This window comes from Erythrolamprus reginae, chromosome 6 (assembly GCF_031021105.1).
Source record: "Erythrolamprus reginae isolate rEryReg1 chromosome 6, rEryReg1.hap1, whole genome shotgun sequence".
Lineage (NCBI taxonomy): Eukaryota > Metazoa > Chordata > Lepidosauria > Squamata > Dipsadidae > Erythrolamprus > Erythrolamprus reginae.
The window spans coordinates 66019489-66038886 of record NC_091955.1 but is presented as its reverse complement, the minus strand read 5'-3'; the positions used below and the strand labels follow the sequence as shown (position 1 = coordinate 66038886).

At 40.1% G+C, this 19398-nt stretch overlaps 1 protein-coding gene across 1 annotated transcript in view; it reads right to left on the bottom strand.

The window, feature by feature from the left end:
• Positions 1 to 19398, bottom strand: part of PDGFB (platelet derived growth factor subunit B) — a 53583-nt gene that overhangs the window by 11634 nt on the left and 22551 nt on the right. Inside the window, exons 2-4 of the mRNA XM_070756098.1 lie at positions 16793 to 16889; positions 9443 to 9532; positions 8730 to 8935 (exon numbers count right to left, since the gene is read on the bottom strand). Of these exons, the coding sequence (XP_070612199.1) occupies positions 8730 to 8935; positions 9443 to 9532; positions 16793 to 16889 (393 nt within the window). The remainder of the gene's footprint in view (positions 1 to 8729; positions 8936 to 9442; positions 9533 to 16792; positions 16890 to 19398) is intronic.

The window sequence follows — 19398 nt, the reverse complement described above, 5'->3', positions numbered from 1 at the left end:
TTGAGGTTTTTATATATTTTATTATTAGATTTGTTCCATTGTTATACTGTTTTTATTACTGATGTGAGCCGCCCCGAGTCTTCGGAGAGGGGCGGCATAAAAATCTAATAAATTGAATTGAAATTGAATTATGATAAATATCTAAATCCTTATCAACCTTACACTCTGAAAGTATTTATATACGATTGAATCAACTCCTGGAATACACATGACTTCCATTTCAACTTGACTAAAGTCCCAAATCAAAAGTTTCAAGGGACATTAGAACAACCTCCATTCATTATCTTAGGTGTCACACCATTCTTCCTTTTCCCTAAAACTTGACAATCATATTATTTTTATGGTCTACTTGTAATATTTGTCCATAATACACGGCTTTCTGCTTGCTAATCATTATCTGTAGCAAACTATTTTTCTTTTCATGACCTTTCTGCAACCTACGGCACTCTTAAATGACTGCCTGCAGTCTCATAATTCAAATACAACCACGTCATTTTCTCAGTGTTCACCTTTCACAGTGTTACAATATTTGACTTTCATAGCACTGGGGGGGAAAACCTGTTTCTATATCTGTTGCCATAAAAAATAAAATCCCCTAAACCTTTTTGAGCTTGCCTAAGTTTGTCTTTGCTTTCTTTTTAAGATCACCGTAATCTATTTTCCTCTTGTATACTATCCATCTTTACTTATTCTTCACCCCAAAAATCCAGAACCACCTACCATACCCGTAATCTACCATACCTAATGCTTCTTTATGTTTTAGTCCAAATTACTACTTTCATTTTATTAATGAATTCTTCTGCTGTTGTTTGTACATCTCAAATTCTTCATTCAGTTTTCAATTTTTACAGTGTCTATTGCTATTTCTTCCAATCCTTCTAATAATATACTTGTTAGGAAAGTTTAACAAATATGGTGTTAACATACAACCATTTCCACCACCTTTCTGAACTCTTTTTTCCAAATTCAGTTTTTATAATAGCTTCATTTTGAAATTTATTCAAAAGAATGGCATTCTGAAATGCCCAGTAGCTTTAAAATGTCCCATTGATATGATCTACAAAAAAAACAACAACCCAAAACCCTTGCTGTAGTCAAGGAATAAATCTTTCTTAAACTTTAGACATTCTCTGACATTGGCTTTCTTCAATATAGATATGTACATTTACATTTCCAAACTCTACATCTCACAAACATGTCAATTAATTGTTGCCCATAAATTCAACTCTCTTTTCCCTGAGCCTTTAAGCAGTTCAACAGGCATTTCATTTGTATATAATGCTTTTCTATTTGCCAGTGTTCTGTTGCTTTGTATCTTATATTCTCATGGAGTTGTTTTCGAAATATATTATCTCCTTTCAAATATCTCTATCATCTCATAATCCCATTGGTAAAGCGTTTAATTACTCAAGCAATTTTAGTCTCATTTATTTCAATTAGATCTCTTGCATAATTACTCTTGGATATTCCTATAACTTGAATTTTTCTATGAGTGCTCTTATTTTTTTTAAGTACCTCTCATCTCTCTTTTCTTGTTATTTTCCTCTTTGGGTTAAAATTCTTGATTAATATACACTGCTCAAAAAAATAACGGGAACACTTAAAAAACAGAATATAACTTCAAGTAAATCAATCTTCTGTTAAATCAAACTGTCCACTTAGGAAGCAACACTGATTGACAGTCAATTTCACATGCTGTTGTGCAAATGGAATAGTTGTGCAAATGGTATATTCAATGACAATATTTCATTCATTCAGATCTAGTATGTGTTATTTGAGTGTCCCCTTTGTTTTTTTGAGCAGTATATATTTCTTTGTCCTTACTTGCTTGATGTTGGAAGTTCACAATTAGTTGCTGTACTTCCTCCTTGTTGTCCAAGGCTTTCATAATGTCTGCCTGGCAAGATCATTCGTTCTGGAAGCCATTTAGATTCTTGACCTTTTGAGAATCTTTTTTCTATATACTGTACATTTCTCTGACTCTTATTTCTTTCCATAGTTTCACAGTTCTTTTTGCTGTAAGTTAATCATTGCACTGATCTTAAGCTCTAATTGTACCAGGTCCATATCCTGTTGGCATAAATGTTCTCTTTAATTTTCAAGGTTTAACTCATATATTTGGCACAATAATTCATTATTGGCTCCTCAACGTGCACCTGGAAGTTCTGGCTGACTGGGTTGTACTTTCTCATCTTCTGTTTCCTATACGTAGCCAGTTTGATTGCAGTGATATTTTTTTATGCTGCCCAGGTGTACTATTTCAGTTCTATTGTTTTGAACAGGTGTTGGCAAGTGAACAAAGAATTATTTTTGCAAAACAATATTAACCTGCCTTCTGCATAATTTTGACCATACATTGCCTCATACTGTATTTTTGTTCCTTAAATTTTATCTTATTCTTTTATTTATTATTTATTTATTTATTGGATTTGTATGCCGCCCCTCTCCGTGGACTCAGGGCGGCTAACAACAGTGACAAAAAACAATGTAAAAATCCAATACTACAACAGCTAAAAAACCCTTGTTATAAAACCAATCATACATACAAACATACCATGCATAAATTGTAGAAGCCTAGGGGGAAAGATTATCTTAATTCCCCCATGCCTGACGGCAGAGGTGGGTTTTGAGGAGCTTACGAAAGGCAAGGAGGGTGTGGGCTATTCTAATCTCTGAGGGGAGTTGGTTCCAGAGGGTCGGAGCCACCACAGAGAAGGCTCTTCCCCTGGGCCCCACCGACATTGTTTAGTTGACGGGACCCGGAGAAGGCCCACTCTGTGGGACCTAACTGGTCCCTGAGATAATCTGGCCCGGTGCCATGAAGGGCTTTATAAGTCATAACCAACACTTTGAATTGTGACCGGAAACTGATCGGCAACCAATGCAGACTGCGGAGTGTTGGTGTGACATGGGCATATTTAGGGAAGCCCATGATTTTGAAGATCTCATCCACCCAAACATGATCTTTTGGCACGGAGCAGCAGCTGGCTATTCTGATTCTGGACAGAATCAGAATCATTGTGGACAGAGAGGACCGCTGGTTTGAAAGATGGGTCAAGGAGCCCATTTACAATAAAATAGAACATCCTCTCTCAACAGAGGGCGGGGAATATGACACCACTTATTCCAATGATGGCGAACCTATGGCATGGGTGCTACCGGTGGCACGTGGAGCCATATCTGCTGGCACGTGAGCTGTTGCCATAGCTCAGCTCCAACGTGCACGTGTGTGCTGGCCAGCTGACTTTTGGCTTTGCACAGAGGCTCTGGGAGGCATTTTTAGCTTCCAAAGAGCCTCCGGGGGGATCAGGGAGCATGTTTTTACCTTCTCCCAGCTCCAGGGAAGCCTTTGGAGTCTGAGGAGGGAGAAACACGAGCTTACTGAGCCCACCAGAAGTTGGGAAACAGGCCGTTTCCGGATTCCAGAAGACCTCCGGGAGGGGCAGGGGAAGCTGTTTTTGCCCTCCCAAGGCATTGAATTATGGATGTGGGCATTCGCGCATGTACGATAGTACGTGCACACACTCTTTCGGCACCCAAGGAAAAAAAGGTTCACCATCACTGACCTCTTCTCTTTTTACAACTCAGTCCTTTTAGCAAATCCAAGAAGGTCCCACACCTCTATTCAAGTGATCCAGAGGGCACAGATAAACCTCCAAGTGGCCTCAATTACTCTCAGAAAGAGCGCTAACGACCAGATGACTGCAAGGAATATAAATCTTTCCATCTTCCTCCATTCAGCCCAGCGGTGGATTCCACTTACCCGCATACCGATGCATTGCGTGCACATTTGTTTGTTTGTTTGTTTATTTATTTATTTGATTTTTATGCCGCCCTTCTCCTTAGACTCAGGGCGGCTTACAACATGTTAGCAATAGCACTTTTTAACAGAGCCATCCTATTGCCCCCACAATCCAGGTCCTCATTTTACCCACCTCGGAAGGATGGAAGGTTGAGTCAACCTTGAGCCGGTGATGAGATTTGAACCGCTGACCTTCAGATCTACAGTCAGCTTCAGTGGCCTGCAGTACAGCACTCTACCTGCTGCGCCACCCCGGCTCATCATCACATCCTGCTGATTCGGGCACACACCCCCAGCATGCACATCCCCTCGCACAATTTTGCTTCTGTGCATGCACAGGATGCAAAAATGCGCCAAAATCTCATCAGGGAAAACTCACCTGCTGGTAATTTTGGCAATTTTTTCTTCCACATGGAAGCAAAAAATCGGTGAACACTCACATGAGCGAGCATCCCCCTTGTGAGATTTTGCTTCTGGGGATGTGCAGAAAGCAAAAAAGCCCCAAAATTTTGAGGAAAAAGATGGTGTCACCTGACGGACCGGTGAGGATGACACCGGAGAGGTCATGCACAAATTGCGCAATCTGGTGGGCACTACCGGAACGGAGCTCCGGGGCATACTGGTAGCAACCTACCACTGATTCAGTCAGAACCAAAGAAGCTTCTTGGATGAGAAGTGGAATATATTCAAGAAAAAACAAAGTCCAGTTGCTTTTTGAAAAAAACTCTTGGGAAAATCATGACTTGGATGACTGAGAACTCCATAGGCATTTAGCTTGCAAGCATCCCTGCCTGCTTCCCCATTGGTTTTCTGGGGAAGCCAGCAGAAAAGATTCCAAATAGTGATCACCTGTAGGTATGGACAAGTTGCCAAACACTCAGATCATAGTCTGGAGGACAGAAGGGAAAGGGGGAATATGATTGAAATATTTAAATATGTTAAAGGGTTAAATAAGGTTCAGGAGGGAAGTGTTTTTAATAGGAAAGTGAACACAAGAACAAGGGGACACAATCTGAAGTTAGTTGGGGGAAAGATCAAAAGCAACGTGAGAAAATATTATTTCACTGAAAGAGTAGTAGATGCTTGGAACACACTTACAGCAGATGTGGTTGGTAAATCCACACTAACTGAATTTAAACATGCCTGGGATAAACATAGATCCATCCTAAGATAAAATACAGGAAGTAGTATAAAGGCAAACTAGATGGACCATGAGGTCTTTTTCTGTCATCAATCTTCTATCATGATAATATAACTGTATGGGTGGGATGTTATGTTTTGAAATAACCAAAAGTGCTTTATGGGGCATAAAGACCCATTCCAATGCTATTGCAATTCTGGGCCATCTTTAAAGGAATGGTTATAAGTTGAGGACTAGCTCTGAACTATTGTAACTTGCCTATCAGCAACTGCAAATCTTAGAAATACTCCATTTCTCCATGTTTAGAAACATAAACACGATTTGTCTATTTTTTTTTTTAATGCTATGTGATTTGCCATTCTGCTCTAGGGTTGCCTTTAAAGATCCTTTTGCTGGATGAATTGGTTTCCCACATAGGGATCTCAACCTTCTTTAGGTTTTCCTTCCTCTTTTGACCTTAAAACAAGAGAGAAACTCTACCATAATTCATGCTCCTCCCAGCAATGTTCTAGGAATTATTAGAGCTACTTAGCCATCTCAAAGCAATAACTCCTGAAATAGCAATGCATCTACTACAAATAAAATAAAATAACCTACTCTAAAATCAGATAAGATCAAAGCAGAACAACATGTAGATTCTCCATTTGATAAAGCAAACACATCAAGTCTTGAGATAGTGTAGATGCAAATTAAGCAATTCAAGGCACTATAAAGATAACTACAATAAAGATAGGTAGGTCTATTGGTTTTTTCTTTTTGACTCAGCATGTCATAGAAACCCAACCGACAATATTGTTTTATAAATTATGGTAAAACAAGCCATTCCTTTCCAGAATGTCAACACAACACAAACAATTATACTGAGAGGTTCTATTGTGTCAAGGTGAAACAGTTATACCTATAATATACTGCAATGCTTCCCAACTTTTTGGGGGCCACCTAAGCATCTCTAACACCCTGATGCCTCCCCTGTGACATATACTGGTAAGTCTTACAATTCAAAAAGTTAAATCCAATTCACGCAGAGGAAGCCTAAAAAGCCATTAACTTGGTTTAAACAAGGTTCCAATTGCCCCATTAAAAATCAAATTACCCCCCTGTGGGACGTGGGCCTCATGTTGGGAACCACTGATATACTGTATATAGGTATATGCAAACACGTATAGGTACCGTATTTTTTGGCATATAAGATGCACCTAGAAGATATTAGAGAACGAAAGCAAGAATGCAGCTGCGAGAGCAATCATGGGCTTCCCAAGGTATGCCCATGTCACACCAAGACTCCGCAGTCTGCATTGGTTGCCGATCAATTTCCGGTCGCAATTCAAAGTGTTGGTTATGATCTATAAAGCCCTTCATGGCATCGGACCAGAATATCTCCGGGACCGCCTTCTGCCGCACGAAACCCAGCGACCGATTAGGTCCCACAGAGTTGGCCTTCTCCCGTCGACTAAACAATGTTGTTTGGTGGGCCCCAGGGGAAGAGCCTTCTCTGTGGCAGCCCCGACCCTCTGGAACCAGCTTCTCCTGGAGATTAGAACTGCCCCCACCCTCCTTGCCTTCCGTAAACTCCTTAAAACCCACCTTTGCTCCAGGCATGGGGGAATTGAGATATCTCCCCCGGCCCCGGGCCTATACAATTTATGTATGGTATGTTTGTATGTATGTCTAACTAATAATGGGTTTTTTAAAAATGTTTTTAAACTATTAGATTTGTTATGAATTGTTCTCTTGCTATTGTGAGCTGCCCCGAGTCTACGGAGAGGGGCGGTATACAAATCTAATAAATAAATAAGAAAAAAGTATTCTGAACCAAATGGTGTAGTAATATATTATTTAATAAAATACCAGTGTAGCAGAATACTTTTTACAACCATGTCTATTTTTTACTACCATGTATGTTTTTTACAAACTTCAAACTTGACATCTTTAAGACTTGTGGACTTCAACCCCCAGAATTCCTCCTCCAGTCATTGCTAGCTCAGGAATGGCAGTTGAAGTCCACAGGTCTTGAAATCCACAGGTCCACAGGTCTTCAACTTGCCAAGTTTCAAGAGCCTTGTACCATTAACCCCTAACCCAAGGGTCTTCAAACTTGACAGCTTTAAGACTAGTAGATTTCAACTCAAAAGAATTTCTCCTGCAGTCATGCCAGACGGGTAATTAGAAGGCAAAAATACTGTACCTCTGTTTTTGCGAAAAGCAGCCCATTTTTCACTTGTTTGTTTTTTCAAAAAATGAGGCATGCAGAGGGTTTGGGAAGCCTGCAGAGTGTTCCTAAGAGGTGTGAGAAGGCAAAAATGCTCTTGTTTTTGCAAAAACCGGCCCATTTTCACTTTTTTTGCCTTCCCCCACCCCCTAAGAGTGCTCTGCAGGCTTGCCAAACCCTCTGCACACAACATTTTTGTGAAAAATGGGCCCATTTTTCACAAACATGGGATACAGGCAGGCTTTCAGGATGCCAAAAACGACTGTATTTGGTGTATAAGATGCACTAACATTTCCCCCCTCTTTTGGGGGGGGGGCAAAATGGTGCACCTTATATTCTGAAAAATACAAATCGTATGAGACCCGTTTTATGATAGGATTAAATTTTGCGCCAATGTACATTTTTACAGATTAACATTATGAAATAAATAATGTTACACATTATTTATTTAAACAATAATTATTACAAAAACCTGGCGATTTTTGGATCCGATATGAGGAAGCAAAGGCTGTCAAAGGACATGATTACAGAAATAAATATTTTGCTATTTTTTAAATATATTTTTATTATTTAAATTTATTGTTCACTTAACTCCAGTGGACATAAATAATGATGGATATACCTGTTGTGACAAAATGCAAACTAATCTTTTTTTTTCTATATTCATACAATCATACCACTGTTACCTCTAGTTACGAACTTAATTTGTTCCGTTTCCAGGTTCTTAAGTAGAAAAATTTGTAAGAAGAAACCATTTTTCCCATAGGAATCAATGTAAAAACAAATAATGCAAGCGATTGGGGAAACCACTGGGAAGGTGGAGGCCCTATTTCCTCCCAGGAGATTCCTAGAGAGGCCCCACAGAGGCTTCTCCCTGCCTTTTCCGGCCCTGTTTCCTCCCAGGAGATTCCTAGAGAGGCTCCACAGAGGCTTCTCCCCACCTTTTCTGGTTACAGTTTCAGAGGCTAGGGTTTGTAAATAGGAAATGGTTCTTGAGAAGAGGCAAAAAAATCTTGAACACCCGGTTCTTATCTAGAAAATTTCGTATGTAGAGCTATCACGGTTTATGTATGGTTTGATTGGGTTGTGTGACTATTTTAATGATAAGGGTTTTTAATAGTTTTTAAGTATTGGATTTGTACACTGTTTATTATTGTTGTGAGCCACTCCAAGTCTCCGGAGAGGGGCGGCATACAAATCTAATAAATTATGATGATTATTATTATTGTTGTTGTTGTTGTTATTATTATTATTATTGGCGTTTGTAGGTAGAGGTACCACTGTATCCCTAATTTGTAATGTGATTCCTTAAGTACTATTACAGGACTTTCTGGCACAAAGCTATTTCTGTGGAGGGAAAGGATTGATCTGCATGCCCAGCTTGATCTATGGTCCATTTCTTGAAGGCAGAAACACATTAGGAGATAATTCAGGCAGGGTGAAGGAGCATAGATACTGACCTTGCTTTCAAAAGTTGTCAGATAGGTTTATGGCACTTCATCAACTTTAAAATAAGATAAAGTAAGATTCAAAGAAGATTGAAAAACTGGGATAGAAGAACAGAGATATCTGTATACCTGGATATGTCGCACCCGAACCTGTGTGGGACGACACTGCATTGCTCGGGTATTGCAACAGCCTGTGCATCGTTGCACTTCTACACAGGGTGGCCACACAAGAAAATTGGCATTTGTTGGATCCACCATGCTCCGGGAGATCTCAAAGACTTCAGACCGTGTCTTGCACTCAGCAATTATTGCTGGCTCAATAGGTTCTGCTCCAGCTAGAAAAATCCAGAAGAAAAATTCCTGGTTAAATCAACTTTGAAACTCATGACTATTTTCCATATTGCATGTTTGGGGGTATTTCTGCTATATATACAGGAGTGTAAGTTTTCTATTGAGCAGGAGATGAAAATATTTTACCAAATATATTTCTTTGTTATTTACCAATTATCTTACATATCCCTCTATTATAATCAAATGTATTATTCTGTTCCCTTAAAAAAACTATTTTAATTAACTGATTTGGTTAAAGGGTTATGATCTTCCATTTGCAGAATCTAAGATTCTTATAAATGCATGTAATTAAACAACATTCTCCTCTCTGAACTGGCAGGAAAACAATTCAATTCCAAAAATTGAAACTGTAAAAAAGACTTTATTTGGTTTGATAGAAGATAGGGCTGATTTATACGTGCAAAAGCTAAAATTTAAGTATTTCTGGAGTAGGTCTAATCCCATGCTTGCTTATTGAAATATAGTAGCCAGCATGTCTACATACAGCCTACCTAAACTTCTTCTTCCACGCGGCAAAGAAACAAGATTTTCACCAGCATGTATTTGGGTAAAATTCATGTACGAACTAGAGGTATCTTCATCTGCAAAAAGAGAAAAAAAATCCAATGTCATTAAGTAAATTAATATCTAAGTTGCATCACTACAGCAAATACCTGAAGATGCACAAAATCATAAAGAATTAAATGACTGATTGCAATTTAGCAAAATACTATAATTATCCCTATTAAGAAGGCCAAAAAGTATTACAGGCAATGTGGTGTTAGAATAATAAACTCAACACAATTCTATAGCTTTCTTAATTCTTCTCAAGGTGTATTATATAAAATGAAATATATAATGATTATTCAGCATAAGTATTTTGAAAAAAAGGTGAAAATGTGCAGGTATTTTCCCCTGTAAGAAGGAATTATAAGGTAATAAGCAATGATATATCTGCAGACTGCAGGGAAAATGCAGTGATGCATTGGAATTCTCCCAACCTTAAAAAATGTTATTCTTTTTTCCAATAGCATTAGCATAGCATTTACACTTATATACCGCTTCACAGTGGTATACAGCCCTCTATAACAGTTTACAGAGACTAAGCCTATTGCCCCCAACAATCCGAGTCCTCATTTTACCAACCTTGGAAGGATGGGAGCCTGAGTCAACCTTGAGCCTACTGAGATTTGACCTGCCAAACTGCGGGCAGCCAGTGATCAGCAAAAGTAGCTTGCAGTACTGCACTCTAACTACTACACCACCAATGTTCTTTTTAACAAGACCCAAAATGTGTTCTGCCGTGCTCTCTGGTAGGAGCCTCCCGAAAATTCAAGAATACAAATTTCAGACACACACACGTTTTAAAATTCAAAACAATGTTCTTTATCACAAAATTCAAAATAAACTGAGCACTCTTTTTGTATTGCAAAGAGCACTCTTCCCAAAACAACCGGGTAGTCTGTACAATTTCCCTTAAGCAGTCATTAAGTACTTAGCTAGCAGCTGTGAAGAAACGTTGCACCCCTTCTTCCACGAAGTGAAACACCCACATACAGTGGTACCTCGAGATACGAGTTTAATTCGTTCCAGACCTGGGCTCTTAAGTCGAGCAGCTCTTATCTCGAACGACTTTTCCCCATAGGAATTAATGTAAATAATTTTAATTGGTTCCAGCCCTCAAAAAACTCACAAAGTTAGTCTAAATTATGCAGAAAGACATGTTTTTAATGAAGAAATGTACATGTACATATAAATGAATAATGAAGTTTCTTTCACTTAGCTTGTAAACTTTCTTAAACTTTTAAATTTACATATGTTCAACTTCTCTGCCACCCAATCCTGTAGGACAGAGGTCCCCAACCCTTTTTGCACCAGGGACCGGCTTTAAGCGATCAAGAGAGGAATGGGTGAATGAATGGACGGAGGGTGGGAAGGAAGGAAAGAGGGAAGGGACAGGAACAGAGGAAGGAAGCAAGGAAACTTATGAAAGGGGAGAGTAAGAGAGGAATGAGTGAAGGGAGGGAGGGAGGGAAGAAGGTGGGAAGGAGAAAGAAAAGAAGAAATAGAGGAAGGGAAGGTAAAAGAGAGAAAGAAAAAGAGCAAGAAAGAAAGAAAGAAAGAAAGAAAGGGGGAAGGGACAGGAACAGAGGAAGGAAGCAAGGAAACTTATGAAAGGGGAGAGTAAGAGAGGAATGAGTGAAGGGAGGGAGGGAGGGAAGAAGGTGGGAAGGAGAAAGAAAAGAAGAAATAGAGGAAGGGAAGGTAAAAGAGAGAAAGAAAAAGAGCAAGAAAGAAAGCTGCAAGCACCCCCCTGAGCCCCCCAGGCCGGCTGCAACCTTTTAAAACACGCGCGCCGCTTCGCAGCTGTCTCCTGAAGCCGAACGCGGAAGTTAGCGTTTGGCTTCAGGAGACAGCTCCTTGGCGCTTGTATCTCGAATTGGGGCTTGTAAGTAGAACAAAAATATCTCTCCCCTCCCAGCTCTTATCTCGAGTTGCTCTTAAGTAGAGCAGCTCTTATGTCGGGGTTCCACTGTACTTTGCTCTGCGTTGGTTTCAAAGACGTGAAAAATCAACAAACAAAGTCAAGGCACGATTCCTGAAGAACTGCGATCAGATACTCTTCCACAACAGCCAAACCTACACGCTGCTATTTATAGCAGCAGCCCTAATTACTGGAGCTCCACCTAAACATAGATGGCCTCTCTTATTGCCTGTAATATGTCCTTACTTGGTCTCTTCTACGTATAATTCTGCGCTTGCGTGGGTCCAAGACTTCTTCATCCGAATCAATGGAAGATAAGGGTGATTGACTGCCTGGGCTGTGTGCCAAGCCCCCCTCTTCCAAGTCACTCCCACCTTCTTCTTCATCCGAGGAAACTAAACTCTGAACTGATTCTGTCGGCAATAACACAGGCCTATGACATGTTGAAGTTTCCACTGCATCCACCACCACATTCCCTGGGGCAGGAGCTGGGCCAGAGCCAACCACAACAAAATGTATTTATAAGCAAGGATAAAAAGAAGAATTTATGTATTGCATTTTCATTTTTAAGTTAAAAGACGAGACTATAATTCTGTGGTAGAAGCCAAATTCTAGCAATCTGAAATTGTGGCAGTGAACCTCAAAATCTTCAGTTCTTATCATACCGCTTAATAGCCACAGGGGAACCTATTTGACAATTTATTTCAAGTTCAGATAATATGGTGCTTAATGCCACAAGACCATTTCAATGGAAGTGGGTAATAAACAGCACAGCAAATTAATTTGATATAAATTTTACAATATATTTGTCTACATTCTGTGTTTATTTCCAGATATCCTCAGGTTACATCATATTTCCTATTATATTTATTTAAACCCAATAAATCATTTTCATAATAACATTTATTCTTTACATTACTAACATTTGTCCATAATAAAGTGTTGCATGCATTCGGCAAATTTTAGTTTTTATTTTATTTTATAAAAACAAAAAGGAGTAAAGATGAATAAACCCGAATGATAAAATAAATTATTTGACTGATTTCAGTTGCCTTTGAACATATCTGGCTATTTATTCATCTGTTCAGGTCTGTACTTTGCCAAACTATTAGAGACACTCCTTTGTAATTTTATCCTTCCAAAGTGGAGATGTAGGTAAGTATAATAGTTCTGTTCCTCCTACAGAGGATGTATTCAGTTTTAGCCAAATGGGTCTATTTTGGGGGAGGGGATGGGTAAAAGATAAGACTGCCAGCTTTCTTTATAAACATTCTCTAACATTTTCCCATAGGAAATGCTGAACAAAGCAATTCCCATCACATCAGCCAGAGCTTCCTTGGAGTCAACAAACCCCTCCAGATTCCAAAGTCAATGGCAGTATTTGAAGATAGTTCTTACACAGTTGCAGGCTTTTCATTTATGAACTACTTAAAATAAAGCAGGGCAGGTTTTATTTCTGGGGAATAATTCTGAATGTAAGAAATAAGTAATACAAAGCCTGTAAGAAAAAAGGAGAAGAAAGAGTAAGTTTCTACAAACACCTGACTGAGTTCTGGGTTGAAGGCTAAAAGAAATTAAGCTTTCGGTTTTCTACATCAGCTTCTGCAGAAATCAAGATATTGTTGTGGTTAGCTCTGGCCCAGCTCCTGCCCCAAGGACTGTGGATGTGGGGGAGACATCCACATGCTGCAGGCCTGTTTCCCCCCCCCCCCGTGGAATCTGCTGATGAAGGCTCCTCTGACCAAGAAGACATGAGTGACAGGGAGGAGGAGAGTGGGGCAGACAGCTCAGAAGGAGATCAATTATCTAGCTCCTCCTTGGATTCAGAACAAGAGTTAATGATACAGCCACGCATGCGGAGAGCGATGCATAGGCAACAACAACTGAGAGATTATTATCAAAGAAAATGAGGCCACGTGTGGTTGGGTGGGGCTGTGGTAATTAGTGAGGCTGCTATAAATAGCAGCCTGTGGGTTTGGCCATTATGGAGGATTATCTGATCGTTGTGTTTCGTGACTGCTTTACTTCTTGTGTGCTGATTTTTCCCTGCTTTGAAACTAAACCAGGGCAAAGTGTGTTTCACTTTGTGAAAGAAGGACTGTGAATTGCCTCACAGCTGCAAGCTAAGTATCACAGAACTGATAAGGGACTTGTACAAATTACCAGTTTGTTTGGAGACCAGTGCTCTTTGCTATACCAAAAGAGGGCTTGGTTTAAGTGAATTTTCATTATAAAGAACATTGTTTTGAATTTTCAAACGTGTGTGTGTCTGAAATTTGTACCTGTGAATTTTTGGGAGGATTCTACCAGAGAGCCCGAAAGAACAGATATATTGGAGATTCAGTGTCCCACTCTATAAAGTTTGATTCTACAATATTCTAAATGACTATTGTTTCCAGATTCATTGTCCCTAAAACCTTCCAACTCCCAAAGGAAAGAGCAAGATGAATCATGACATCAAAGCTTTATCATTAATCCACGCCACTGAGCTGGATCTTCCCATCTTCTCCCATCCATCCCCCATTTTCTGGAATTTTATCAGGGCAGGGTGGGGGCTGTATTTGTGCAAAGGTTAAACAGACAAGGGAAAAAATAGCAACGCTGTTGACTTGAAACAAATCTTCTATTGAAAAACAGGTCTCCAGTTAACCTCACCCTTCCCCCAAGGCTGTCTCTCCAGATAGGGCCGTAAAGCTACTGCTGACCAGGGCAACAGGCCCAGCTGTGGAAAAGCCAGTGCTTCTAATTTTGGAAGGCACCCTATTGTATGGCTCGTGTAGCCGGGACAGGCGGGTGGAGAAGCCAAGCGACTTGAAGGGGGAAACAATAGCAGAACACAGCTGGTACCCTCCCTCTTTTTTTCCCCTCCTCCCCTTACAGGCATTTTGAAAGGGAGCGGGAATGCTTTTGAGAACGTGCCAGTGGTCCAACTGGCATCGGAAACAAAGACAGGAAATTCTGTTCCCCCGTAGATAGTGTCTCGGCAAAGATTACAAAGCTACCAATAGACAAACACAAGAGAGAAGGCAGGGGGTGGGGAGGGGACAGGCGGGAGCAGAGGTTGGATCAGAATGGAATCTGTGAAGAAAATGTTTATAAATACATTCCAGGTCCAACCCAATGGCCATGACGTGTGCTCGCATTCCTGCACGTGCCAAAGCCTATGCAATCGGCTCTGTGACTCAATCCTGAGACAGGTATCCCCCAACTTTCTCTGCAGCCTCGTCCAGTCGCCAGAGTAAAACAAAACATTGACTCTCCTCTCATTACCTGATGTCATTCATTTCTCCTCTTATATGGACTAAAAATCAAAAGCCAGGGAAATGAATAATGGATGACTGGTAATCTGATTTCAGGCACAGAAGTTTATAGTCCAGTGATGGCGAACCTATGTGTTCTGCCGGGCTCTCTGATAGGAGCCTCCCAAAAATTCAAGGGTACAAATTTCAGACACACACACGTTTGAAAATTCAAAACAATGTTCTTTATCACAAAATTCAAAATAAACTAAAGCACTCTTTTTGTATTGCAAAGAGCACTCATCCCAAAACAACCAGGTAGTCTGTACAAGTTCCTTTAAGCAGTCATTAAGTACTTAGCTAGCAGCTGTGAAGAAACTCCACACCCCTTCTTCCAATGAAGTGAGACACACACAATGTTGCTCTGCTTTGGTTTCAAAGACGTGAAAAAACAACAAAATCCAGCACACAAGATTCCTGACGACCTGCGATCAGATATTCTTCCACAATGGCCAAACCCACATGCTGCTATTTATAGCAACAGCCCTAATTACTGGAGCCCCACCCAAACACAGGTGGCCTCCCTTATTTCCTGTAATATGTTCTTACTTGGTCTCTTCTACGCATAATTCTGCACTTGCGTGAGTCCAAAATGTCATCATCTGAATCAATAGAAGATAAGGGAGAATGACTGCCTTGGCTGTGTGCCAAGCCCTCCTCTGCTGAGTCACTCCCACCTTCTTCTTCATCCGAGGAAACTAAACTCTGAACTGATTCTGTCAGCAATAACACAGGCCTGTGACATGTTGAAGTTTCCCCTGCATCCACCTCCCCATTCCCTGGGGCAGGAGCTGGGACAGAGCCAACCACAACACTATGGCACGAGTTCCACAGGTGGCACACGGAGCCATATCTGCTGGCATGTGAGCCGTTGCCCTAGCTCAGCTCCAACATGTATGTGTGTGCCAGCCAGCTGATTTTTGGCTCACACAGAGATTCTGGGAGGGCATTTTTGGCCTCCAGAGAGCCTCCGGGGGGAAGGGGGAGGGTGTTTTTACCCTCCGCCAGCTCCAGGGAAGCCTTTGGAGCCAGGGGAAGGCAAAACATGAGCCTACTGGGCCCACCAGAAGTTAGGAAACAGGCTATTTCTGGCCTCCAGAGGACCTCTGGCAGGTGGAGGAGGCGGTTTTGGCCCTTCCCAGGTATTGAATTATGGGTGTGGGCACTCGCGCATGCGCAATAGTGCATGCCCACGCTCTTTCGGCACCTGAGGAAATAAAAGGTTTGCCATCACTGCCATGATCTATTTTTTTCAAAGACCAGACTGATCAGAAAATAATAAAAGCATTAGCAATAGCATTTAGACTTATATACCACCTAATAGTGCTTTTACAGCCCTCTCTAAGCGGTTAATAGAATCAGCATGTTGCCCCCAACAATCTGGGTCCTCATTTTACCCACCTGGAAAGGATGGACGGCAGAATCAACCTTGAGCCTGGGGGTGAGATTTGAACTACTGAACTACAGCTAGCAGTTAGCTGAAGTAGCCTGCAGTGCTGCACCCTAACCACTATGCCACCTCGGCTATTAGACTGATTAAAAAATAATAAACATTATTAAAACCTACTGTATTTGCAAGTAATACGTCCTGTTACATTACAAATTGCATGTTAAACTCTGTTCAAGCCAAACACTAAAATATGCTATAGAATTATTCTATGGGTGAACTGCCATATGGGGAGGAGCTTTTCAACCCAGGTGTAACCTATGGTTTTGTGTAATCAGAATCTAGAAAACACAATTCACAATGGCAGTTCACGGGTGGTACACAAATGTGTTTGTGATTGTTTCACTGTTTATACTGGCCGACGAAATATAATATATGTTGTGGGAATGGGCATGATTGGTTTTTTAATGCTATTGGGTTTTTAGACTAGTTAATTAGACTAATTAGTTAATCCAATTAATTTATTGGATTAGGAAGCGTACATTGTTTTTTATATGTTGTAAGCCGCCCCGAGTCCTCGGAGAGGGGCGGAATATTAAACAATCAATCAATCAATCAATCAATCAAATAAATAAATAAATAAATATCTGTTGAGATTTATTAAAGAGGAACATTTGGTGTGGAAATTTACCTACGGATTCTATCTGCAGGACCTGCCGGAGGTCTCTGATGGAACGCACCGAGCTGTCACGCAACAATTCATATATTTCTTCAGGAATGGGGTCTCCCTGCCAAACCAAAAAGAAAAAAGGTTATGTTAAACAGCTTTCCTGTACCAGTTTTGTACCAATTTTCTACATTTCATACAGACTAAAATTTTTTGGGGGGGAGGGGGGGGAGGTTTTTTTTAATTTTTCTCCACTTTCTCACATACAAATCAATGTATATATACCTTCCAATATTACAAACACCATACATATTACATATTTTTATCTATTGTTCCCAAAATCCATACCTTATTCTACCCTTATCTTAACCAGTACCTGTCTGCCCCTCTTCTTGTTCTTTCTTGCGCCCCCCTCCCTCCCTCTCTATCTCCTCCTCCTACCTACTTACTCCTTCACTCCTCCTGAGACAGGAAGTAGAGGGGGAGGAAGAGAAGGAGACAGACTAATTTCTTATATACCCTTTTCCAACCTGGTACCCTCCACATATGTTAGAACTGAAGTTACAAGATTTCAAAACGGGAAAACTTTATAATATCATTGCACCTGGAAAAAAATATTCAATTAAGAAAGGCTGAATTAGGTGAAAATGAGAAATGATAAAGAGAAATGTGCATATATTTTGAAGTGCAAACATCAGGAACATCAGTCTTCGGAGAGGGGCGGCATACAAATATTATTGTTGTTGTTGTTATCATCATCATTATTATTATTTATTAATAATATGTTTACCATCCATATAATAATCTTTCACATTTTCTCTTTAAGAAAAAGAAGTACTGTATAAATTTGGAGACCTTTACTGTTATGCATCCAAGGATTCTGAATATTCTATTAATCAGATGATCTTGACATTGTTCCAAACACCCTCTATCTGGAAATGGTTAATATAGTATAACCTTATGCATGTAGGTCTACCTATATTTATTGGAGTTTACTCCCCTGCTTAATACTGCAGCCTTATTATGTCTCTGATATGAAAGCCAATAAATAGTTTTTAATCTGCAATGCAACTTAATGTTTGCATTAAACTGTTGAGCCATTGAGATCATGCACTTAAAAGCATTAAAATTAAAACAGGCTTTTTTTTTTTGCATTTGAAAGGAAAAGCTGAAACAAAACCAGTATTTATTACATTACATGTTGCTTCTATCTAAAATGCTATCATATACATTTTATCAAACACTGGACTGTAATGTCAACAAAGCTGGATACTCCTTTAATTAAGGAGCAAATTACGTATGGAAACTCAGCATAATTTGTTTAAAAGGAAAGCAATTTTAAGACAGAGCAGTGGGGAATAGAGGATAAGTTGCTGGAGCATTACATTGCCTCCCAGAAAATTTGTTCATTAATGTTTTTACCAAAATCACCATCCAATCTTGCATGAAATTAGTCCTTCCACCTTTAGACATAGATCATGCTTGCTAATATTATTATTATTTATTAGATTTGTATGCCGCCCCTCTCCGAAGACTCGGGGCGGCTCACAACAGTAATAAAAACAGTATAACAATGGAACAAATCTAATAATAAAATATATAAAAACCTCAACAATTAAAAATCATACAGCACATACACATCAAACATGAAATATAATAAGCCTGGGGGAGATGTCTTAGTTCCCCCATGCCTGGCGATATAGGTGGGTCTTAAGTAACTTGCGAAAGACAAGGAGGGTGGGGGCCGTTCTAATCTCTGGGGGAAGTTGATTCCAGAGGGCCAGGGCTGCCACAGAGAAGGCTCTTCCCCTGGGGCCCGTCAAACGACATTGTTTGGTCGACGGGACCCGGAGAAGGCCAACTCTGTGGGACCTTATCGGCTGCTGGGATTCGTGCAGTAGAAGGCGGTTCCGGAGGTATTCTGGTCCGATGCCATGTAGGGCTTTAAAGGTCATTACCAACACTTTGAATTGTGACCGGAAACTGATCGGCAGCCAGTGCAGGCCGCGGAGTGTTGCAGAAACGTGGGCGAATCTAGGAAGCCCACGATAGCTCTCGCGGCCGCATCTTTTATAAGAACAAAGATCCAAGTTTTGTTTGTTGTTTGGGTTTTTTCCTTTTTTAAGAATTTCTTTATTCTAAACAATGGTTGGTAGATCTGCTCTTCCCAAGATGTTCTTCCAAACTAAATGCACATTCATGTGGGTAAATTATTTGAAGTGAAAATATGGACAATGGGGAAAGGGTTAAATATACCAGTGTTCTTTATATACTAGTTAGCAGCTACACAACCTGTTCTGCATTAGTCAGACTATTGTCAAATGCATAGCTTCTCTCCCATTCCTTCTAGCATATTATCTGTAACAACTTTCTATTAATACAGCTTTGTACATGCAAAGTTTTCACTAGTTAGTTCCATTCTCAGCATTGCAGACAGTATAGCTGTGCATGCGTCACAATTCTTGAACTAGTGCAAGCACAGCATCTCTCTATGTTTCAGAATCGATAATACATGTCTTCTTTTAGGATTCTAAGGTTAAGAAAAGATGTGGCTGCTTTAAAAATCAGTTTAAGGATAGTTACTTTTAATGAGTTGATTTTGACAAAAAGACCAGGTTCTCTTAATAAGC